We start from the raw sequence: 25,211 nt of genomic DNA on the forward strand, positions 1-25,211 counted from the left end.
CCTTATTTAATTCATTTATTTTTTCAATGTGGTGCTGAAGATCGAACCCAGTGCCTCACATGTGTTGGGCAAGCATTCTACCACTGAGCCACAACCCAGCCCCCATTCACCGCTTTTTTTGTTCCCCCAGTGTGCTGGGGGTTGAACGCAGGGCCTCACCCATGCTAGGCAGATGCTCTACCACTGAGTCACATTCCCAGCACTTATGTTTTGATAGGGTCTTGCTAAGTTGTCAAGGCTGATATATTAAAAAAAAAAAAAAAAAAAAAGAACCCAGGCCGCACGCATGCCAGGCGAGTGTGCTACCGCTTGAGCCACATCCCCAGCCCCTTTTATATATTTTTTTAATATTTATTTTTTAGTTGTAGGTAGACACAATATCTTTATTTCATTTTTATGTGGTGCTGAGGATCAAACCCAGTGCCTCATGTGTGCTAGGCAAACGCTTTACCACTGAGCCACCACCCCAGCCCTCAAGGCTGATCTCAAATTTGCCATCCTCCTGCCTCAGTTTCCTTACTTGCACAGTTATCGGGGAGGGGCTGCAGTTGGTTCCCCTTCTGATGGTTAGCATTTCATCTTGGAGCAGTCAGCCTTCCTTCAGGTCCTCTGACACAGAGCCCCCAGTGGCACTACTGTTCCTCTTCAAAGAATTCATTCTCATTCTGGAAGCTCCCATCTGCCTCAGTGCCAGGTCAGGAGGTCACCTACCAGAAGTCTTTCATGTCCCTTAAGGAGGAACTTGTCTCAGAGTTGCAGTGGGAGAGGCACAGGTTGGGCTAAAGTTCTAAGCTGACAATTAATGGACACCGTTGCCTCTTCCATGACAGCTCTGGCTATCTCTGCAATCTTCTGATTGGGCCAGAGGTCAAATGATAAACCCCAGCTGTTGAAACACACCTGTTTTCTCTCACTATTCTCAGGCCACTTTCTAAAGCATTCCAGAAAAATCATCTTGGAATGGAACTAAACTGCTGGCATGAAGCAGCCCCAAGGCCCCAGCCACATGACACCGTCGGTAAACAAGACAGAGTGACTGAGCCTGGCTCAAGGAGCAGCTTGACCTGCTCAAACCCCCAAGGCAAAGCAGGGCTTGACCGAGCCACAGAGACGGGCGTGGGAAAGGACAAGACCAGACCACGCCGAGCCCGGCACTTGAGTAGAATTCTCTAAAAAGTTTATTATGAAGCCTGTGACAGACAAGAAGGCGTAAAAGGAATGTTACAACGAACATCCGTGTACCTGTTGCCCAAGGTAAGAAGGAAATGTAACCCGAAGGCCCTGTCCCTGAAGGACTCTCCCATCTCCCACTACATTTGATCATTACCCTTAATTTTGTGTTCCTTGTGCTATTCTGGAGTCTCTATTTTTAAGAAAAGAAAGAGGAAAAATTTACAAGGCTACAAGGAAAAACTCAATCCAAATGTAATAAAATCACTGCAAAGCTTTCTGCTAAATAGGTAACGGCTCAGTGTGGCCAAGGTGAGACTCAGAGAGGAAAGGCATAAATCCAGGTGGCTGCGACTAAGCAGGGCACAGGGAATTCCCCTGCAGAATATAAAGCTTCCAGTCTGATCAAACCCCATGAGCCCCTTCCCCATGTGCCAAGAGCTGCTGCCTCACCCACACGCAAGGCACAGCTGGCAACAGCTGCTTCAAGAAGTGGTTCATGCTGCCACACATCTGGCCAGCTCCTGGGCGGTCTCAAGAGCAAGGCAGAGGGCACAGTGACTCTCAGAACTACTTTACAAATAAATGTGTGGCTTTTTTCAGGAGTTGCTTGAACACTGGGCTGAAAGTCCGAGCAGAGAACAGGGCAAGGGCCAGGTGAGGAGTGCTATGTGGCACCTGGAATGTCCTGGTGCACATAATCACATGAGCAGGACAGTTCCATTAGGCATTGTATGAAGATGATGACACACTGCCACCATGGCCCGTCCAATTGGTGTGGATAAACTGTCCTGGTTTGTCCAAGAGTTCATAGGTATGAGCCCCAAAGTAATCCCGCTGAGCCTAGGAAAGAAATTAAGTTGTGAGGGTGATATGCAGGCATGGACCCTCAGGACCAGCCAGGTTCAAGTTGAACCTCCAATCCTTCTCCGCAGCTTACCTGGATGAGGTTGGCTGGCAGCATCTCGTGTCTGTAGCCATCATAGAAGGAGAGGGCAGTGGTGAAACAGGGCATGGGAATGCCCACCTGGACCCCGGTGCTGACCACCCGCCGCCAGGAGTCCTGCACACAGAAAGCAAAGTCAAGGACAAAGGACATTCTGAGGGACAGATTCCACTCTAAAAGACAGATTTTCACAGGCAGATGAAACAGATGCCCCAGTGGTGCAACCCACTAACACGATTCACAGGCCACAGCTCTCTGTTAGTTATGTACCTGGCAGTTCTCAACAGCCGACTTAAAGAAGTCATCTAGCAGCAAGTTCTGCAGCTCTGGGTTTCGATCAAAGGCTTCTTTAATCTTTCCCAAGAATACACTGAAATAATGGAGGGGGAAAAAAATCAATGGATCTTAACCCTAGCCAGCTGAATGCCTGGCAGGAGGCAGGGGAACAGACTGATGTCTGCCCTCAAGAGCCCAGAGTCACAATCCCCACCCCTCAGGGCTGGCTGAAAGGTCAGTGAAAAGTACAGAGCCCAAGCCTGGGGAGGCCAGGCCAGAGACACGGGGCAGCTAAGAGCAGCTTTCCCAGGCAGGCACTCAGCAGCTCAGCACAGTTGCCCCTCAGTCTGCACAGCGCAGGGTTCTAGGACCCCGCAGACACCAAAATCCACAGACTCTGAAGTCCTTATATGGCCTAGTGTCTGCATGTGACCTTGCACATCCTCCCCCATGATAACTCCCCTCTGGATGATGTACCACACCAAATACCTACTGCAGTGTCAATGCTGCTCAAACGGGTGCTATACCACACTGTTGGGGAACAGACCAGGAAAAAGGCCTGTGTGTGTTCAACACAGACATGGGTCTCTCTCCATGGCACTGGGCACTGGGCCAGGGCCTTGCACATGCTTAGCAGTTGGCACTAAGCTACATCCCAGCCCTAGACTCAATATATATGTATTTTTTTAACGTTTTCAATCTGCAACTGTTGAATCACCAGGTGTGGAATCCGCTAGTACCAAGGGCTGACTGCATGGGACAAAAGTAACCCCCATGTGCCATGCTCGCGGCCCCAGGTGTGGGGAGGTCCCGGCCCTCCAGCAGCCCCAGGGGGCCACGCGCTCACCTCCTGATGATGCAGCCGCCTCGCCACATCAGGGCAATGCCACCATAGTTGAGGGTCCAGCCAAATTCAGTGGCTGCCTGTCTGAGCAGCATGAAGCCTTGGGCGTAGGAGATGATCTTGGATGCATACAGGGCCTAGAGGACACAGGGCCTGTTAGCACGCAAAGCAACCCCCCTGCACAGTACAGGAACAGGCTGGAGTCCAGGGCCGGGAGGAGGCTGACCTCTGTGCCTCCTGCCAGCTGCCCTGCCCCACCACCTTCCAAGGGACCCTTGAAGCCTGTGGCCAGCAAATGTCCCACCTTTCGAATGTCCTCCAGGAATGACTTCTTATCACCCGCAAACTGGACCTTCTGGGGCCCCTTCAGCTTTCGGCTTGCTTGGGTTCTCTCGTCCTTCAGAGATGATAAGCACCGTGCAAAGACAGCTTCTCCTGCGGAGGCATGGAGGTGGGGGACATCAGCAAAGTTCACACCAACTGGAGGAAGGAGGGAGCGGGGGAGGGGGTGGGGGGGTGAAGGGTGGCGGCCAGAAACCCTAGTTTTAAAAGAGCTCAGATTTCAAGGGCTGGGGCTGGGGCTGAGTGGTAGAGTGTTTGCCTAGCATGTGTGAGGCCCTGGTTCGATCCTCAGCACCACATAAAAAATAAATTGATAACAAAGATATATATATAAAAGCTCAGATTTCAACCTTTGGCCACAAAATTCAACCTTGGTCGGAATAGATTTTTATAAAAACGTCTGAACAGTTCATTTGACATCCAAACCTCCCATCAGTCTCCCAACATGAATATAAATATTCAAAAAAAGACCAACTTGAGACTCAAGGGAGTTTTGTGGAAGATGAAGGAGCAAAACAGCTATAATTCAGAATTACTCAATATTGACCCAATATTGGTCTTCCCTTAAAAGAAAAAAATTCTTTCTTTCAAGTTTTTGTTTTTCTGGTACTGGCGATCAAACCCAGGGTGCTCCACTACTGATTTACATCCCCAGCCCTTTTTACTTTTTATTTTGAGACAGCATCTCACTAAATTGCTGAGGCTGGCCTCAAACTTGCAGTCCTCCTGCCTCAGCCTCCTGAGTAGCTGGAATTGCAGGTGTGTGCCACCGTGCCTGGCTCAATATAGAATTTTAATATTAAAACATTCAAAAATCCTCAAAAATTATCCCATATAACGTTTAATTGGTAATAATTCTAATAAATTACTCTTTAACCGCTCCCCACCCAGACACATTGAAATCTCTGGGACTAACAGATTTTAGTTTTGAGGAAAGAGTATCACCATAACCTGAGAACACCAGTTGAACTCCAAACATATCCTAAGCAGATATCTGCCTGCCCTTGCCCAACCACTTTCCTTCCTTGCAGGCACACTCAGGATGACTTAGCATTTGTGGAAGGAAGCTTCGTAGGGACTGTGCCAACTCTCCCGTTACTCAAGTCTGGCCAGATCAGACTCACTTCCCTGAGCTCACCACCCAGGGACCCCCCTCTTCCTTGCCTGTCTCTTGCCACCCAGTGCATGCCCAAGGTGAGGCAAACTCATCAGGAGATGGAGAGAGGAGACGGGGAAGGGGTACTGGAATCAGGAGCAGCAAACAGGAAAGTGTGTGGCCTCGGGGAGACCTTCAGCCAGGAGCAAAGACCCCCTCTCCATGGGCGTGGCCCCTGCTTTCATTCCTCTTTTCAGTCTTATCAAAAGTACCTCGATTGCATTTTTTTTTTGCAGTGCTAGGGTTTGAACCCAGGTCCTAAATGCGCTGGGCAAGTGCTCCTCCACTGAGCTACCTCTCCAGCCCATTTTTAACTTTTTAAAAATATTTTTTAGGGCTGGGGATGTGGCTCAAGCGGTAGCGTGCTCGCCTCGCATGCGTGCGGCCCGGGTTCGATCCTCAGCACCACATACCAACAAAGATGTTGTGTCCCCCGAGAACTAAAAAATAAATATTAAAAAATTCTCTCTCTCTCTCACTCTCTCTCCTCTCTCACTCTCTCTTAAAAAAAAAAAAAAAGATGTTGTGTCCGCCGAGAACTAAAAATAAATAAATAAATAAATATTAAAAAAAAAAGAAAAGAATCTTAAAAATAATAAAAATAAAAAAATAAATAAAAATATTTTTTAGTTGTTGGGCTGGGGATTTAGCTCAGTTGGTAGAGTGCTTGCCTTGCATGCATAAGGCTCAGAGTTCAATCCCCAGCAACACACACACAATATATATATATATATATATATATATATATATATTTTTTTTTTTTTTTTTTTTTTTAATTGTCAATGGACTTTTATTTGTATGCAGTGCTGAGAATCGAACCCAGTGCCTCACACATGCTAGACAAACACTGGGCTACAACACAGCCCTTCCTTTTTTGACTTTTGAGACAGGATCTTGCTAAATTGCCCAGGCTGGCCTCAGCCTCCCCAGCAGCTGGGCTTACTGGTGAAACTACTACACCTGGCTCTTGCTTTATTCTTAAGAACCAGCATTTACTTTCCCTAATCCTCTGTCTTCTGTTTACTTCTGCTTTTTGCTATTTCTGTCTTTTTGAGTTTGATGCTTAGCTTGGATTGCAACTTCCTTCTAGATGTCAAAGAGGAAGGAACTTAAGAAAAGGATATTCAAGGACTTCAAATGTATAGACTCTGCTCTACTTTTTTAATATCTGGGAGAAAACTCCTGCACAATATTCTGAGTACATAAACATGTTATTCTGTGAACTTCTCTACGAAAATTATAGTTACCTGACCAGCTACAGAGATCCTAGGTCACTGGCTACAACTAAATCACAAATGCTAAAATATACCAAAAGTAAAATTGACCAGAAGGACAGGAACTTCCGCATTTACCCCCAAGCCCACAAGGACAACAGGATCATGGGAGACTCGGAAGCAGGGTTAGCCTCTCACACTGTCAGTTTTCTCATGTGCAGAAAAATCAAAAAGCAGCCTGATGCCAGGCAACGTAGCACACACCTGTAATCCCAGCAACTCAGGAGGCCGAGGCAGGAGGATTCCAAGTACAAGGCCAGACCTTGTCTCAAAATTAAAAAACAAAACAAAACACTGGGAATACAGCCGAGTGGTAGGCATCCTGGGTTCAATTCAAAACTTTAAAAAAAGAAAAAACAAAACTCTGAAAGCTGACTGGAGATCCGTCTAGATCAGTATTCCTGAAGGATATCAAGACCCAACGTTGGGACCAAAGGGCTCAGGGGTAAAGCAGGACATTACCAATGAGGGTGACGGGAACGCCGTACTCCAGGGCTGAGATGGCGGTCCACTTCCCGGTGCCCTTCTGCCCCGCACTGTCCCTGATTTTTGGCAGCAGATGTTTGCCATCCGTATCTTGGAACTTGAGGATATTGGCAGTGATTTCAATCAGGAATGAGTCCAGCTCTGTCTTGTTCCATTCCTCAAATGCCTGGTGCAGAGCAGAGAGTGAGGGAGAGGCAGGCAGGTCCCCGCTGACTCCTGCTGCCCACTGCCCCGTCCTGTGCTCACATGGCCAACACTGTGGCCAGCAGCTCTGGCAGGAGGCCTGTCAACGTCCACTCCTGCCCACTGAATCTTGTGCCTACATCACTCGGCTGTGCTGGTGTCAACCTGGGAAGCCGCTCCCTCCTCAGGGGCAAGCCTCTTGCTTCGCTTGGATTTCCGAACATACATCACCTCCCAGGAAGCCTACAAGACCCCAGACCTGAAACCCGCCCCTAGAGCTGGGTGGGGCTCAGTGGTGACGCACTTGCCCAGCATGGGTGAGGCCCTGGGTTCCACTCCCAGCACCTCAAAATATAAACAGATAAACAAATCCTACCTCTTACCCCAGTTTTCTTTCCTTTGTTAACACCTATCACTAGCAAATTTTATATAACTTCATTTAAAGTCTGTCTTCCCAGCTCATGAGGCTAAGGACTTTGTTTCCTTTCCTACTGTGCATTTATTTGTTTGTTTCTGCAGTACTAGGGGCAGAACTCATGGGCACTCCACTACTGAGTAACACCCCAAGCCTCCCACTCCTCTTGTAAATCTTTCATTTTGACAGTGTCTTCCTAAGTTAGTAAGGTGGCCTTGAATTTGAGATCTTCCTGCCTCTGCCTCCAGAGTAGCTGGGATTATAGGTGTGCGCCACTAGCTCGGCTATATTCAAAATTTGGAATAGTGCTCCACATGTAGTTAAACACTCATGTTTACTGAATAAATGCACTAAGTATGTAAACCAATTAAATATGAATACAAAAGGAAAAGTACCACTTCTATGGAAACTTAAATGTTTTGGGAAGAATGAAGGCAAGTGAGCAAAACAGGGTGCAGTAAAGAGAAGAGGGTGAGGAGCTGGCCAGGGCTGGGGCCCAGACATAGCAGCCAGGAAGCCTGGGCTCTGTCCTTGCACTTCAGGAAAAGTCAGAAGAAAAAAGGCCTTGGCTCTATGACGGTGGATCAACGTGCTTTCCTGTGTTTGTTCCCCTCATGCTGCTGGAGGACTCAGAAGCAGTGCCCCTGCCTGCAGCTGACTGAAATGCAACCAAATCCATGAAACTGGCAGAGGCGGCGCAGAGCAGGGTGCACCCACACTAGGACCCTTTCCCGCTCTTTGAATATATTCATAATAAAATGCCAGGGAACTGCTTCTGTTTCCACTTGGACCGACTTTTAAATTAACTCTCAAAAAGCAAATCCCAGCCAGATGTGGTGGCAACCCCTGTGATCCCAGCAGCTCTGGAGGCTGAGGCAGGAGGACCGAGTTCAAAGCCAGCCTCAGCAACAGCGAGGCGCTGAGCAGCCCAGTGAGACCCTGTCTCTAAATAAAATACAATAGGGCTGGGGTGTGGCTCGTGGTCAGGTGTTCCTTAAGTTTGATCCCTAGTTACCAAAAAAAAAAAAAAAAAAAAAAAATCAAATGCCAGCTTGACGGGCAAAGGAAGCCAGTCCTCCCAGGGGGCCCAACTGCAGGGTCCAGGAGGGCAGCTCACCCACAGGACTCCTGGAACTCGTGCTCCGCCACAGCTATCCTAGTTTATGGTCCCATTGCTGATCGCTTCCCTTAGATTAGCTGAGGCCACGCAGACCAGCCCGGAGACCAGGAAGGAAGAAGGGCTGATTGCGGGTGCCAGCCCCTCTCATCTGGGCAGTGATTACTCCCTGCAGGCGGGGCAGTGCCCTGGACCTACCTGGGCCATCTCCTCATGCCCCATGCTCAGGACGTCCCTCATCAAGTGGTAGGCCTCACAGATCAGCTGCATGTCGCCATACTCTATCCCGTTGTGCACCATCTTCACGAAGTGTCCGGCTCCTTCCTCCCCGACCTGTGACGACAGCAAGCACCAAGAGCTTCAGGGCACAAACGGTACACCCGAGAAGTCCTGACGGCAAAGCTCCCTCTCCACACAAACAAGAGCAGACGTGACACCAAATCACACAGCAATGCAATGCCAGCTTCAGTTCCTTCAGTCTCACGTCATTTAAGCTGATCCCTGACTTGTCCCATAAAGAAAGGCCTTCAGGGATCCTCCGTGTTCTCCAGCTCTAGCCCATTTCTTCTGACTGCAGTTTAAAGCTACCTCCCAGCACCCGCCCACAGGTCAAAAGAAGTTGTCTTTTTCATGAACTTACACTTTTTAAAAAAACATTTACTTTTTAGTTATAGATGGACACAATATCTTTATTTTATTTTTATGTAGTGCTGAGGATCAAACCCAGTGCCATACGCATGGTAGGCGAGCGCTCTACCTCTGAACTCCAGCCCCAGCCCCAAACTTATGTGGTTTTTTTTTTTTTTTGGCAACTGGATGTTAAAATAAATTGGCTAGGGCTGGGGTTGTGGCTCAGCGGTAGAGCACTTGCCTAGCACGTGTAGGGCCCTGGGTTCGATCCTGAGCACCACATAAAAATAAAATAAATAAAGATATTGTGCCCAGCTACGCTATGACCACATAAATAAATAAATAGGCTAATTAAACCACTTGCACTTTCTTCTGGACATAAGTGTACTTTTTGTAATGACTGCTGAGGATAATGGCCTTGGTGCCACATTCTGGCCCCACCCTGGGACATCTGGAGTGTGCTCTCCTGGCTCCCATCCTGGATGTGGGAGTAAAATCAGAACACAGAATCTGAATTTACAATGGGAAACTTAACAAGGGATCTTAGTGGTGACAAGATCAATACATTCTGTCCCTACAGATACGCTACCTGGGAAGCCAAAATTTCTGAAATTGTCTTGTGGGCAAGTTAAAAGCACAAAGTAAGGAGTCCAATCCTGCCTGGCCCAGGGCCTGCAGTCACATGCACCACTGCACGACAGGGATGCACCTGCCTGGGGCGTGGGGTCTCTCCCTGTGGTCACAGGGATCTACACCATGCTGTTCACCGAGACCTCATCTGCCTGCGTTCCCACTGGCTGACCAGCCCCTTCTGATGGTGACACTGGCCACACAGCGCTGTGGCCAATCACATCTTGCTTCACCCTTCCTGTTGCTTCAACAGTGAGCTGAGGGGCGCCTGCTTTAGTCTCTTGACATTGTTTTCGGAGACCTGAGCCTACCCCTGGAAGCCATGAAGGTCAACCTGGCTTGATCCAGACAGTGCAGTCTGCTGTGTCCTGTGACTTATCTTAGGTGTATCCAAGCAGAAGTTGCTCTCGCCACACTGTGTCTGTGGTGTAGTCAAGGAACAAAAGTCCCTTCTAGCCCTTTAGAGGAGAAGACTGCTCAGCCCTTCACAGCCAAACTCTCCACCCTCAGCAGAGGCTGCACCCATGCTGGCCCCTGGGGAAACAGCTGCTGTCACCACGCCCCAGGCCCTGGCAGGCCCGGGAGGGAGCACATCCCTCGAGCCTCACCTCAAATAAAACTACAATAATAATCGCAGCACATAAAACAGCTGATAGAAAAAGAAAGGGGTCAGGAGCTAGAGAGACCTTGAGGATCATCTAGCCCAACCCCCATGCTGTCCAGAAAAAGAAACCGAAGCCCATGGGGAAACTGGCATGCCTGCTGTCACAACACCAGCTATAATGGACACCAGAACAACAATGCCCGTCTGGACTGGGGATGTGGCTCAAGCGGTAGCGCGCTCGCCTGGCATGCATGCGGCCCGGGTTCGATCCTCAGCACCACATACCAACAATGATATTGTGTCCGCCGAGATCTAAAAAATAAATATTAAAAATTCTCTCTCTCTCTCTCTCCTCTCTCACTCTCTCTTAAAAAAAAAAAAAAATGCCTGTCTGCCCCAGGCTGGCGTTCTTTCCCACCTACGACACAGGCTAGAGCCACAGATGGGAATAAAGAGTTTTCTTCCAGCAACAGGAAACACAGGAAGGGGAGGGTCTGAGCTGGCCCTGGCCTCCGCCATGCAGTGAGGGTCGATGCGCTGTCACTCAGAAAACCCAAATCCCCAGGCTCAGGATTCTCCCACATGCTGGGCAGGACAGGGCAGCAGGAGCCATCCAAGCCCCTCCTTCACCCCAGCAGCAAACCCCACTTCGGTTTTGACTTCTCTGGCCATGAAATAACATGGCTAAGCAGTTCTTCCTTTTTACAGACTCTCAGCTGAGTGAGGAAAGCCGCTCGGCACCCTGCAAGGGCCAACAGACATGCACACATAAAGACACAGGCGTGCGCTCAGCATCAGCCAGGGCCTCAAGTCACACAGCTAACCACTGGGATGACAAGGTGCTCTGCACTCAGCTCTGACTCGGCACTCAGACACGCTCGCATTGCCAGCTGGCTTCCAGGGTGGCCCGGAACTTGCCCAGTCACAGCAGGGTTCTCCAGTTCCCACTTTTGCAGCAATGCCTTGGAAGATGGTCTTGATGTGAGGCCTGCGGAGAGAACGGTATGGTTCAGCTCACATGCGCGTGCGCGTACACAGACACCAGGAGAAATTTCCACGGTAGCATCAGAATGAGCCATGATTCCCAAGAGCAGGCCTCACGACAGCTCCTTAAGACCAGGCACAGCACGATCCTGCGCCGTCCATCCAAGTCCAGACAGACTGCGCAACATTTTAAGAGCCGCTCTTATTCGGAGAGCAAGCAGCTCCTCGTGGTCCCTTCCAGAGCTCCACTAACTCCCTCCCTGCCCTACCCGCTGCTGACCAGGAAAGCCTGAGCTTCAGTAGGCTGGGGCATAGCACCAGGGCACAGTGGTCACCTCCAGCGTACAGGGGCCTGGCTGCTATCCCCAGCACCGCGAAAGAAAGTCCTCAGCAGACACAAAATCCGACAGGGTTCACCCAGGACTGGGCTGCAACGGGCACACCTGAACCTCTGAGCGCCACTGACAGTTACTGCGTCCTGCAGTGAAGGAGCCACTTCTCTCTTTTTCATTTCTTCCCCTACTCCTCTGTCGCGCTGGGGATGGAACTCAGGACCTCATGCTTGCCAGGCATGCGCCCTGCCGCTGAGCTACTCCCCAGCCCCGAAAGGGCCATTTCTGCTGGTGCCAGAGCAGCCCGAGGACAGGAGCACTTCTGCACCCCAGCAGTCTCCAGGAGCCACCATCCAAGAGCCACAGGAGGCGCCCCAGGGTTAGGGTGTTCAAGATTCTGACAAGCAGGAGGGCTCTCCACCTCCACATTTTAACACGCTGAAAAGACTCCCAGACTCATGCATCAGAGATAACTTAAAGGCAATCTTCTGAAATCAACCCTCCATGGCTCAGGGTTAGCTGTCAGTGGCCCTGCGCTTACCTGATACAGCTCTGGGGTACCTGGGAATCGACACCTGGAGTCACACTCCCTTCCCACCCCCCCACAGGGTCCCTCCTTCACTGTTGCTTTGAGCACCCGTTTGGCTTCCTCTTTCCTGCGTCTGGCAGCAGGGTTTGCCTCACCCACGCTGTGCACGGTCTGCTACTCGCGTCCCTCTGTCTGCATCTTCCTACCCACAGTGCCGCCTCTTAGGTCTCCGCATCCCAAGTCCACCCAGCAAAGGCCTCCCCTTCCTCTAGGTGGAGCAGAGTGAACAGCGTCAAGTTTGCTTTTTCCCCCAAGTAAAAGAATGTCTGCCTCCTTCCCAGGTCTCATCAGACTTTCCCATTACTCGCAATTACTGGAGTCACTTCCAGACCACACTAGTGACCGTGGGCCTGACTCCCACGGTCAGTGCCCAAGACAAGCCTGTCGGACCCCCAGCATCGTCTCGTCTCGCAGGGAGTAAGCGAAGGAGGGCAAGGGTGGCGCGTGCACAGGCACCACGTCAGAGGAACGCAGGTGCAGGAGGAAGAGGCCAGGCTCAGAGCTGCTCTGGGTGGTGCCGAGGGAACTTACCACGCCTCCTTGTTCCCTCCCGGCATGAGTGAGGGGCCATACCGGGCCCCTTCCTCGCCACCACTCACTCCGCTCCCCACAAACAGAATTCCCTTGGCCTTGAGGTCTCGACATCGCCTCTGAAAGAGAGAAAAACAATTTCAAAAAATTAACTTCCTTCCAGTGAGTGAGATGAGGTACAAGGCAGGTCCAGACATCCCCTGCTGCCTGGAGTGACCCACAGATGTGTGAATAACTGATGTATCCGGAACCTTAATCCCCTCAGTGTGGCCATTAAAAATAAACAAATAGCTCGAGGAGTATTCTAGATATGTATCCTGTCTCCTTGGGGAAAATAATAAAGCCACCCCCCCACACTTTACTGGAAAAGGTCTCGCACAGTGAGACGCACTGAATTCAGAGTGGGTTTAGCTGGTCACGGTGGCGCACCCCTGGAATCCCAGCCACTCGGGAGGTTGAGTCAGGAGGACCCCAAGTTCACAGCCAGCCTGGGCAACCTAGGGAGACCTCTCAATGTTAAAAAAAAAAAAAAGGGCTGGGCACCTAGGGGTGCACGGGATACGATACCCAGTGCCAAAATAAACCCACCAACAAAACAGAGGAGGCTGACTACAAGCACGCCTTACCGCCATTCAGCGCCTCCGACCACGCAGGACGCCCTGGACGTCAGCTCAGAGGTTCTCAAACACATAACACGCTGACAGAAAGGGAGGGGACGGCAGACACAGCCTGCCGAATCTACGCAGTTGTCATTCCCAGCTGTAGGTGTGACTGAGAACCTTATTCATCAGGTGTGTCTAAGCAGGAAAAGGCTGAGTACTAGCACACCAGCACCAAGCCCCAAACTATCAGGACCACAGGGCAGTTCACCATGATGTCACATGAGCAATTCGGACACCTCTTTCTAGAGTGCTGTCAGGACGTGGAAGGATCTGGCCTGAAGAACACTTACTATGGTATCCCGATATTCAGAATTTCCTCCATCAATGATGATGTCACCAGCATCTAGCAATGGTACCTGTAATCAGACATTAGCATTAGGGTATACCCAAGACAGAAATAAAATATACCTTGGCCAGTTTAAACAAACAAGAATTTATCCCAAATAAACACTGTGAAAAAGCATACATTATTTAATTTTCAATAATCCTCTATGGCTACAGCTACATCTTGCTTAAAAGTGTAAGGCTGGGCAGGATGTGATGGCTCACACCTGTAATCCCAATAACAAGAGGCTGAGGTAGGAGGATCACAAGTTCGAGGCCAGCCTCAGCAACTTAGCAAGACCCTGTCTCAAAATGAAATAAAAAGGGTTGGTTGGGGATGTGGCTCAGTGGTAAACACTCTTGAGTTCAATCCATGGAACCAAATAAATAAATGAAAGACTTTACAAAAATTAAAACTTACCTGGAAAATTTGTACCTCCATGGGTACCACCTATACAAACTCAAAGTCTAGGGGGGACTAGCTCCAAGAGATGAAAAGGCTTCTGGTATAACCTGTGCTGCACCAGAGGCAAGCTCGAGTCAGTACTCCCCCAGTGGGTCAGTGTCGGGGTAAATGCAGCTCCCCAGCTGCTGCTGGCAGGAAGAACTCAACAACACCCCCAGAGAGCACCCAGCAGGCGGGCTTCATTAGTTCTTGCTCAGTCTCCCCTCCCACCTGTAATACCTTCCTATGTTGAAGACACAGCACACTGTGTCTGAAGCTAGTCATGGGCAGCTTGGCCTCTCGCTACACAAATGGCTCAGTATGTCTTTTCTTTATCAAAGAGTCCTTCCTTTCTAGGCCATTTATTTAAAAAATGATAGCACAGTGGTTACAAATTCCTCTTCTTGTTGAAAACCCACTGTTAACACCACTTTCTCAAAAAGGAAGGCTTGAGGCCAGGCATGGTGGCACACAACTGTAATCCCAGTTGTGGGGGACCAACCTTGCACATGACTGAGTCACACTCCCCGGCTGGGTGCTGAGGCGCTCAGTCACAGAAATGTGGTAGAGCTTTCCCCACCCTTCTTGGGTTCGAGGGTCAATGTCTTGTGCATGGGTGTGTCTTGTTACAGCCCCATGAGTGGAGCTACGCTCACCTGTTCCTTTGTAATATAACCCCCTGCCCTGTTTAGGATAGAATCTTCCATGGAAGGGCCTTGTGTTTGTCCCCTTCTCTTACTGTGCCCTTGGGTGTGGCCTACCCAGGTGTCAGTCAGTCTGCTGACAGTGGACATCATGAAGATAGACTCAGCCCCCTGAAACCTGACCCCTGGCCTCATTTGAACAGCTTCTCCTCGATAAAAGGGGTCAGCGCATGCTCTCGATCTCTTCCTGCAGACCCTTAAGGTCAGAGGAGCCGTCACAGCGACCCCAAAGAAAACGGTATTGTGTCTCTTGTGTGGTTATTTTGCACAGCCTAGTCAGCCCAGTTTACCTGGAGTGACCCCTGAGCCTTTTAGTCGCCAGAACAGAAAACTGGCACCAGTGGCTCAGGAGGCTGAGGCAGGGGATCACAGTTTCAAAGACAGTTTCATCAACTACAAGGCCCTAAAAAACTTAGTGAGACCCTGTCTCAAAATAACAAATAATAAAAAGGGCTGAAGATGTAGCTCCATGGTTAAGTACCCCTGGGTTCAATCCTTGGTACCAAAAAAACCAAAAAAGACAAAACAAACAAACAAACAAAAAAACCCTCCCCTTCCCTTTTTTGCTCGTCTCTGCCTTTCTTACAACTACATGTTGGGCAGTAGTGCCTTGTTTTTTTTTTCAGAGCTGTTACTGTAGCGTTTTTGAGTATTTAAATAAATTAGTTGCCCTCGTTCCCAGCATTCATGAGTATTATTTTTTATTTCAAAAGAGATATAACTGCTAGCAGAGCAAGCATGCCTGTAATTCCAGTGACTTGGGAGGCTGAGGCAGGAGGATTGCAAGTCCGAGGCCACGCTGGGCAACTCAGCAAGATCCTGTCTCAAAATAAGAAGGGCTGGGGATGTGGCTCAGTTTAATCCCCAGCACCCCTCAAAAAATACAAGTGCTAAAGCCAACAAATTGGTACAAAATAAGTACCCAGTTCCTAGGATTCCCTAAGGAAATCTCTTATGGTTCATACTAAATTATGCAACTCGTTAAGAATTGTTGTATTATGCAATCAAACTGCAAGATCTCGGGGTTGGTGGTGGAGTATGTGCTTGGGCCTGGCAGGCAGGAGGCCTGGGTTCACCCCCTGTCGTGGGGTTGGGGAATGGACACTAGTAAGATCTCTTTGAATATCAAAGACAGAAAGACCATTAATAGACTGCTGTGGTTCAGATTCTTACAGTCAGCAAATTCTTATTGAAATGTCTCCTAAGTGTCCTCTAGTTATTACCACCCTGACTACCCCAAGGATATACTAGGACTTAATCAGCACCAATCAAGTTAACCAACACAGAGAGCTGAACAGTTCATATCCAGAAATGGAAACTAAAGAAATCTCTGAAGTAAAACAGCTAGAGGACACAACAGCAACTGTGACAGAAGCAGCAGCTGAGAGCAACTGGCCTCACCAGTTTTTCAATGAAATCGTCCACGGCCTGGCCAGCCTTCACAAGCAGTATGACGCGCCGGGGCTTCTTCAGCTTGGACACCATCTCCTCCAAGGACCGCGCACCTACCACTTTGGTTCCCTTGGCCTCATTGGCCAAGAAATCATCAACTTTGGAGACCGTCCTATTAAAAGCGCAGACCTAAAGCAACAAAAGACGTGCTTAGTGACAGGACACACTGGGAACAGAGACCAAGTGACAATGCAAGTTCTATTCAGCCCCAGGTGGGGGAGGCCCCATCTGCCTTTGCCTTTCCCTCCCCCACCTGCAGGCTGATCCCAATGGTTAACTCCCCTCATTGGGACACAACAGCAGAGGACTGAAGCAAAGACCCACTGCCCATAGCACATCAGGCTGAACCTTCCCTACTGGTTCAGAATCAGAACTGAATCTAGGAACATGGGGTTCAGTCTCTGTATTTGATTTTTTTTTCTCCAGTGCTGGAGATTGAACCCAGGGCTTAACACACATAAGTCAAGTGCTCCACCACTGACTACACCCCTAACCCCTTTTGTCCCTGATAATCCTGGCAGCTAAGCCATTTGAGTATCTAGAAATAACATTTAGATCTCACTGGTTGCCCTCACCTGTAGTCCCAGCAATTCAGGAGGCTAAAGCAAGAGGATTACTAGAGCCAGGAGTTTGAGGCCAGCTTAGGCAACACAGTGAGAAGTTGTCTCAGAAAACATGAATAAATAAAATAAAATTAATTCTCCCCCAATCTCACTAGGGAATGAGGTTGGCTCTAGCTGTGCATAGTGGCACACATCTGTAACCCCAGCTACTGGATAGGCTGAGAACTGCAAGTTAGCCATCTCAATTTTTATTTTTTTAAAGGGATGGGGATTAGCCCTGTGGTAGAGGGCTTGTCCAGTTTGTGCAGAACCCTGGGTTTAATCCCCAGCACCAAAAAGGGCATCAAAGCTGTACACCCAGCAGGAGCTCTCCTCCCTCCCATTCATCTCTACTTAAAATAATGAACCTTACAGGAGTCCTCTTCCTCTAAAGCACACCCTTCCACACCCACAACTAAAGTGACAATTCTTCTTTTAAAAAATTCCATAAATGCTGATGGGGTATGTCTGTAATCCCAGTAACTCAGGAGGCTGAGACAAGGGGATCACATATTCGAGGACAGCCTGGGCAACTTAAAAAGTTCCTGTCTCAAAATAAGAAATAAAGGGTTGGGGTTGTAGCTCAGTGATAGAGCGCTTGCCTAGCACCAGGTTTGATCCTCAGCACCACATATAAATAAACTAAAGGCGTTGTGTCCACCTACAACTAAAACTTAAAAAAAAAAAAAAAAGCAAGCCATGAGCGCAAGCAAAAGCAATCTTGAATAACGCACGTTCGGATTCCGTGGGATCTGGGAACTGGGCTGACTGTGCTAATGCACACGAGGATCCACAGGGAAGGCACTGTATTCCCACCACTTACCACAAAGCCATGGTCATTCATGTTCAAAATTAAGTTCTGGCCCATGACGGCCAATCCAATCAGTGCAATATCAGCTCTGAAAAGCCAGAGAAAGAACAAAGAAAATTGTCAGTGCCACTTGATCACTTCGGCGGGATTGGTGACGGACTTTCCCTCGTACCCCTCCCCATCTGCACTTGTGAGGCCAGGCACCTTCCCCCGCGGGACCTCTTGAGCTGCAATGGGGGCTAGCGCCCGCGAAGCCTCGCTCCTGCCCAGACTCTGGCCATCACTTTCATGCAGGCGCAGGGCACGGTCAGGTCTGGTCAGCAGGCAGTCGCGCAGCGGTCCCCGCGGGACTGGAGCCTCCAAGCCTCCACCGCTCCCAGAAGGGACCCGCCCCAGGCCGCGTCCGGAGAGCAGCACTGGGAGCTCCCCGGCCCTAGGTGCGGGTCCGGGCCCCACGCGGCAGGCGCAGGCGACCCGCGCGGGAGAGGACCAAGCCGACCCGCCCCCGGGGCGTCCCGGCAGGCCGAGCCGAACCCTGCTGCGCGGGAGGGTCACTCACTGGGCCATGGCGGCGACAGGCAGAGCAGAAGCGAAGAGGGAGAGGTACGGCCAGCTCTCAGCTCGCGGGCAAGCGCGCTGATGTCCGGCTCCCGCTGGCCTCCGGAGCCTGCGCCGTTCCCCGCCCCGCTTTCAGCGACAGCCAATAGGAAGGAAGGGGCGGAGTCTTTAGCCATGCCATTGGTTCTCTCCGGCGCCTGTTACACCACCCGAGGGCAAACGGGCACGCCTACCCCCGGGGCCGAATCAGTAGAGCACCGAGCACCTCGATGACACCTCGGGCGCGCCGGGCCGCAGCGCCGCGCCCGCGACCAGCTAAGTCGACGAGGTCCGCGGCCCGCGGCTCCCCGCTGGCGCACGCGGCCGGGGTCTGCAGCGCCGCGCGGCGGAGGAGCTCCAGCGACCACCGAGCACCTAGATGACTTTTGCTCGAGTCCATCGCTGCTTCCTCCCATCACTGCCTCGCACTGTGGGGCACTCACGTCGTGTCCCTCGACTGCCGGGCAGGGGGCCAGGTCTATTCGTCCTGCCATGCGGCACGGGGAGTGGGGACAGGAAGTGTGGACCCTCAGCGATCCGGTGTGGGAACCGGGCACCCGCTTTCTGCCGGTGAAGAAAATGAGGTGTAGAGAGCAGGCAGTAGACGTAGGGGTTGGAGTGTGATGGGGCCAGGACTGAGTCTTGCTGATCAAGACTTGGGTACCATGCAGCCCCGTCCAGCGTGTGTGTGTGTGTGTGTGTGTGTGTGTGTGTGTGTGTGTGTTGATACCGGGTGTTGAACCCAGGGGCGCTTTAACCATTGAGCCACGCCTCCAGTTCTTTTTAAATTATTTTTTGAGACAGGGTCTCGCTAAATTGCTGGCTTTTGAACTTCTGATTCTCCTGCCTCAGCCTCCCTAGTCGGTGCAATCACAGGCATGTGCCACCCGATCCCGTTTTACAGAGGCCACAGGACCTAGGAAATGGGCCCGATTAAATGGAGAGGCAGAGGGGCAGGGGATGTGGCTCAAGCGGTAGAGCGCTCGCCTCGCATGCGTGCGACCCGGGTTCGATCCTCAGCACCACATACAAACAAGGATGTTGTGTCCGCCGAGAACTAAAAAAATAAATATTAAAAATTCTCTCTCTCTCCTCTCTCACTCTCTAAAATAAATAAATAAATAAATAAAATTATAAAAAAAATGGAGAGGCAGATACGGGAACGGCAAACATTAAGCCAAAACATTAAAGACATTTGGGAAATGTCAACAGTATTGATCTTAGTGAATTTCTTGTTTTAAAGAAATTGTTTTTCTTCTGTGTGTGTGTGTGTGTGTGTGTGTGTGTGTGTGTGCATTTAACTTAGGGCTGCTTTATCACGGAGCTACACCCTAGCCCCCTTTTATTTTTGAAACAAGTTCTTACTAAATTGCCCAGGCTGGCCTCCAACTCCCCATCCGCCTGCCTTAGCCTCCAGAGTTGCTGGGATGATAGGTGAGCATCACCATGATCAGTGCCAGGAAACTGTTTTTCAAAAGTTTCTGAGTTTCAGTTTTAAAAACTGTATATTCTGATATAACTTACTTAACAAAAACTCTTTGGGTCCTCAATAAGTTTTAAGAGTGTGAAGTGGTACTAAGACCAAGAAGTTTGAGAACCACTGTCTAGCTCAACTCAATGCGGCAGTCTTGGCTGGGCACAGAATCACGAGCCACTCAAGCAGGAACAAAACTTTATTTCGAAAAAACCGCGGCAGGCAAGCCAAACCCGGTCCTCCCACGCGGGAGTCTCCCTGAACCCGGGTCCCTCGGACCTCCCCCGGAATTTCCTCCTACTATCCTTCCCCAACCAATGGGAACTCTCCAAGAGTCTGGTAACATGAGTCCGTAACATGAGTCCGGTAGCAGGCCAAGGTGAACAGAGGGAGTCCAATTTCCATATGAATGTAAATCTTAACATAATCATCTCAGTGGCTAGCTGGCGTTACTTTACAACCAAAGGTGCCATACATCGTATATTTGCTTGTGGCTCCTAGCATCTGCCCCCTTCTGTTTAATTAAGCAACAAGCAATGTGGCTAGGGACCGTGCCTGGTAGGTTGTCCAATTTAACATATGGTTCTTACCGGTCATGGGAGAACTGACCTTTAGGCGTCAGCTTCCTGTCTTAGGTTGAATCCACTGTAATCAGAGCAACCCGTCACTGACTACCGGTCCAGCATTCAGCCATGCTTGTGGATAGGCCTATGCACCAGTGGGGGGGGGGTGAGGTTCTTGCCTCACCTCTGTTGGCCCCCAAATTTTGCCTTGGTGCCAGTGGGGGGGTGAGGTTCTTTGCCTCACCTCTGTTGGCCCCCAAATGTTAGACCATCACTAGTAGAAGGGAGGAGGATACAGAAATGCCACGACACCAAGCCAATTGATGGCTCCTATGGAAAAATTGCGTCACTGGTGACACCATCAGCAAAGATATGCCAGCAGTACCACAATTCGGTGCACCAGATGATATTTTACAATGTATGCAACTGATATATAGTCCAGGCAAGTTCTGTAAGCAGTTCAAATTGGAGGAGTCTATCAATATGTCCATTTCCTCCCAAAGTAAATTAAGTCCTTGATTGAGCATTACTTGTTGAGTTATATTCATTGATGCATCAGTTTATACAGTTTACTGTGATAGCTATCATAGAAGCTGTAGTTTGGTTTTATCTCAGTCTTCACCGGAATTGGGATGGAGATGGAAATTCTGGCAATGATGCTAAAGAGACATTATCCTGAACAGAATTATTAAATATAATGAAAAGGAAAGGTGAAAGTAAACAAACAGATCTGTTAAACTCCTTTAAAAACAATCCTTAACAGCTGTTTACCTAATTTAAATTAAACCATATAAATCACGTGAATAAAGAAAAAATTCGGATCCATTTTTTCATGAGTGCTCCTCATATAAGAAATATGGACATACACACATACAGACATACAACACAAAACAGAAGTGTGCACACAACATACAACACATAAGACAATAGTAAATAAAGGCCTTGTAACTATACTTAGGTGAAATCTCCATTGCAATGTTTAAAAACTCCACAGTCAAAAAATAAAACACAGTCAAAAAATAAAACTGATCAGAAAAACATTAACCTAGGTTTGTATGAGCTCAAAAAATAAATAAATAAATAAATAAAATAAAATAAAATAGAACTTTATGATGTGGGAAAAATGCAATAATAAAATAGATATTGAAAAAAAAAAAAACCACCTTGGTTAATCACTGTCGCAGATGTAAGAATAGCCAAGCTGGAGCTCTGGATGTCAGCTGTTATGGATTTGAGTCAAATCATCTTCTTTTTCTGTAGAAATTGTTTTAGTTAATCTCTCTGGAATCCAAATCGGTTGCTGTTCATCCTGTGGGAAAACACAGACAGCGCCCCGATTCCAGACTATCACTGGATCCGGGCCTTTCCATTGTCCTGTTAGAATATCTTTCCAAAGTACCTTAGGCTTATGTACATTTTTGGGGTACAAGTGTCTTTCCGCAGCACTAAGTCCCGATGAATCTAAATTTAAAAAGTTTAGAGTAAAAAGGGTTATTTTAAGTTTATCTTTGGGGGATATATACCCCTTTCCAATTCCCTCCTTTTGTTTTAATAAGTACATTTTAATAGTTTGATGAGCTCTTTCAACTATGCCTTGTCCTTGTGGATTGTATGGAATTCCTGTTATGTGAGTAATACCAAATGATGAGCAAAATTGTTTAAAAGAGGAGGAAGTATAACCAGGACCGTTGTCCGTTTTTAACTGTTTTGGAACGCCCACAGTGGCAAAATTTTGTAAGCAATGAGCTATAACATCTTTAGTTTTTTTCTCCGGCATGAAGGGAGCCCATCAAAAATCCGGAAGAGGTATCAACTGTAACATGTAAATATTTTAATTTTCCAAATTCTGGCAAGTGTGTGACGTCCATCTGCCAAATATGGTTAGGTATCAGTCCTCTAGGATTGACTCCAAGATTAACTTGTGGTAAAAATGTCACACAATTTTGACATTGTTTTATTATATGTCTGGCCTGTTCTTTAGTTATTTTAAAACGCTTTTGTAAAGTATTAGCATTGACATGGAACCTTTTATGAAAATTTATAGCTTCTTCTATTGTGGAGAAAATATGTATGTCATGTGTAGATTTATCTGCTAGTTCATTGCCCATACTAAGGGCTCCAGGCAATCCTGTATGTGCCCTGATATGACCTATGAAGAATGGATCTTTTCGGTCCCAGATTAGACTTTGTATAGCGGAAAACAAAGAGAAAACAGTAGAAGAAGGTGAAATCCTACCAGCATCTTCGAGGGATACTATAGCATTAACTACATACTGACTATCAGAAAATAAATTAAATACAGAATCTTTAAACATCATAAAAGCTTGTAATACTGCATTAAGCTCTACCTTTTGAGCTGATTGTTTGGGTACTAAAAATGTAAAAGTTTGATCAGGAGTAACTACTGCTGCTGTGCCATTGTTTGACCCATCAGTGAATATATTTGGAGCATTCATGATAGGGGTTTTTCTTGTCATTTTTGGAAAAACTACAGGATGCTTAGACCAAAAAGACAACAAAGGATTAGATGGTAAGTGATTATCAAAAGAAACACTAGTTTTACACATGATTATTGCCCAAGTATTTAACTCATTAGCTAACTCATCAATTTGATCCATAGTATATGGAGTAATAATTTTATTGGGAGAAATCCCAAATACTCCCTTAGCTGCTTTTATTCCTTTGAGTATTAATTGTCCTACAGCCTCAGGATATCTAGTAAGAATAGTATTAGGAGAATAAGATAAATGTATCCACAATAATGGACCTTCCTGCCAAAATACTCCTGTAGGAATATTTTTTGTTGGTAGTACAATAAATAATAAAGGCAAACTTATATCAATTCTATCCAAATGCATATTTTCCATATATGTTTCAATGATTTTTAATGCTTTTCTTGCTTCAGGCGTTAACATGCGGGGTGAATTTGGATCTGATGGACCTTTTAGAATATCAAATAAAGGTCCTAACTCTCCTGTTGGTATGCCTAGATAAGGCCTTATCCAATTTATGTCTCCCAATAACTTTTGAAAGTCATTAAGTGATTTGAGTTGATCTACTCGTATTTGAATTTTTGGTGGACGGACCATGGTTGAGGATAATAGAACTCCTAAATAATTAATTGGAAGATTTAATTGTACTTTATCTATTGCTATCTCTAGATTATAATTTTTCAATAAGTTTGTAAGTGTGGCATAACATTCTAGTAATGTGTTTTTATCTTTATGTGCCAATAACACATCATCCATATAGTGAAATATTTGTAGTTCAGGATTTTGGTTTCTAAGTGGCTGGATTGCTTTATTAACATAAATTTGACACATAGTTGGGCTGTTAGCCATCCCTTGAGGGAGTACTTTCCATTCATATCTCTGATCAGGACCTTCATGATTCAGTGCAGGGATAGTAAATGCAAAATGTGGACTATCCTCGGGATGAATTGGAATTGAAAAGAAACAATCTTTAATATCTATAGCTAAAACATGCCAGGTTTTTGGTAAAGCAGACAATTGAGGAATCCCTGATTGAGCAGGTCCCATAATAACCATCTCATTATTAATGGCTCTTAAATCTTGTAATAATCTCCATTTACCAGATTTCTTTTTAATGACAAAAATGGGAGTATTATGGGGGGATACGGAAGGTTGTATATGTCCTTCCGCTAATTGTTGTCTGACCAAGTCATGGGCTACTTGTATCTTTTCTTTAGTCAGGGGCCACTGAGGAACCCACACTAGTCTTTCTGATTTCCAAGTAATTTTGATTGTCTCAGTGGCCCTTTCTGAAAACCCAATTCATGTCTATTTATTTCTTGATCTATTTGAATAGGTGCTGTCATACCTTGTTCTTGTTCTCTTAATCTTTTTTCTTTCCTAAAGCCTTGTTTAGCCCTAGTAGTGGGCGCGTTAGGATTGATGTTATTTGTTAATGTCAATCCTAATTGATCTAGGACATCTCGTCCCCATAAATTTACGGGAAGATGATCTAATACATAGGGCTGTATAGTTCCTTCACATCCTTCAGGATCCCTCCAATCTAATACCATAGCACTTCTATGGGGATTTGTTGCCACTCCTAGGCCTCGAAGCGTTTGAGTGGCTTGTTGTAATGGCCAATGTTTTGGCCATTCTTGACGAGAGATGACACTAAGGTCAGCTCCTGTGTCCAGCAGCCCATTAAAGTCATGTCCTTGAATATTTAATTTTAGCATTGGGCGAGAATCTAAATTCAAAGACAGCATAGCCCAATCTACACCTGTGGAGCCTAATCCCTTGGAACCTCTTTCTACATTACAACTGGAAAATTTATCATGCAGGCTGGGTATTATTAATAACTGTGCTATTCTATCTCCTGGTGAAATTACTGATATACCTCTTGGAGAACTAGCTATAATTTTTATTTCACCTTCATAATCGGGATCAATTACCCCAGGACTTATCATAAGTCCTTTTAGTGTAGAAGAACTGCGTCCCAATAATAAGCCTACTGTTCCCTGGGGAAGAGGTCCTTTTACTCCTGTGGGAATGATTTGAATTCCCATCTCTGGGGTTAGTACTGCTCTGGCAGAGGCGCAGATGTCCAGCCCTGCGCTCCCTCTAGTTTGTCTGATGAGGGATTTAATGGATAATGTGTCCTGGGCACTACCTTGATGGTGCTGTTGGGTTCCTCCATTGCCCCATATATTTGTGGTTTGGGGCCCCGGGGCATTGGGCCCTCTAGTCCGTTTTTTGGCAATGGAGCTTGATACCTTTCTCCACGATATTGTGGGTAAACACTTGGTCCTTGTCCGTTTTTTGATAACGGAATACCCTCTATGGTGGTTTGAGAACGGCATTCATTAGCCCAATGTTTCTCTCTATGGCATCGTGGGCAAATACCTGGTATTCTATTCCTTTGATATCCAGCTTTGTTAAACCCTCCTCTTACGGGGCAACTCCTTTTAAAATGTCCTGTTTGATTACAATTATAGCATGTTTTTGGCCTGGCATCTAAAGCCTGTTGTACTGCTGCTAAGACTTGCCCTTGTTCATTAATGTCTCTACATAATTTAATATATGTGTTTAAATCT

General features: G+C 47.6%; 1 protein-coding gene across 2 annotated transcripts; it reads right to left on the reverse strand.

The window, feature by feature from the left end:
* Positions 1-1,155: 1,155 nt before the first annotated feature.
* PGD (phosphogluconate dehydrogenase) lies at positions 1,156-18,178 on the reverse strand. 2 transcript variants are annotated; one of them, XM_081307335.1, is made up of 13 exons: positions 18,069-18,178; positions 17,522-17,597; positions 16,046-16,225; positions 13,462-13,527; positions 12,510-12,628; positions 10,992-11,061; positions 8,408-8,542; positions 6,471-6,660; positions 3,541-3,671; positions 3,240-3,373; positions 2,387-2,486; positions 2,111-2,233; positions 1,156-2,013 (listed from the first exon to the last, which is right to left on the reverse strand). In XM_081307335.1, exons 1-13 carry the CDS (start codon positions 18,074-18,076, stop codon positions 1,894-1,896), a joined length of 1,452 nt encoding a protein of 483 aa, XP_081163461.1. In that variant the 5' UTR covers positions 18,077-18,178; the 3' UTR covers positions 1,156-1,893. The 2 variants fall into 2 exon arrangements, with proteins under 2 accessions (XP_081163461.1, XP_081163462.1); XM_081307336.1 differs by lacking the exons at positions 10,992-11,061; positions 12,510-12,628; positions 13,462-13,527; ... (1 more) ...; positions 17,522-17,597; positions 18,069-18,178 and adding an exon at positions 10,898-10,916.
* Between the last annotated feature and the right edge of the window lie 7,033 nt (positions 18,179-25,211).

Source organism: Spermophilus citellus, assembly GCF_964194105.1.
Source record: "Spermophilus citellus genome assembly, chromosome: 9".
NCBI classification, from domain to species: domain Eukaryota; kingdom Metazoa; phylum Chordata; class Mammalia; order Rodentia; family Sciuridae; genus Spermophilus; species Spermophilus citellus.

Excerpts from the sequence above, each read along its gene's own strand:
- PGD (XM_081307335.1), bottom strand. Across the intron at positions 11,062-12,509 it reads GGAGGGAACAAGGAGGCGTG|GCCTCACATCAAGACCATCT; the intron begins GTAAGTTCCCTC and ends TTCTCTCCGCAG. Across the intron at positions 3,374-3,540 it reads TCCTGGAGGACATTCGAAAG|GCCCTGTATGCATCCAAGAT; the intron begins GTGGGACATTTG and ends TGTGTCCTCTAG.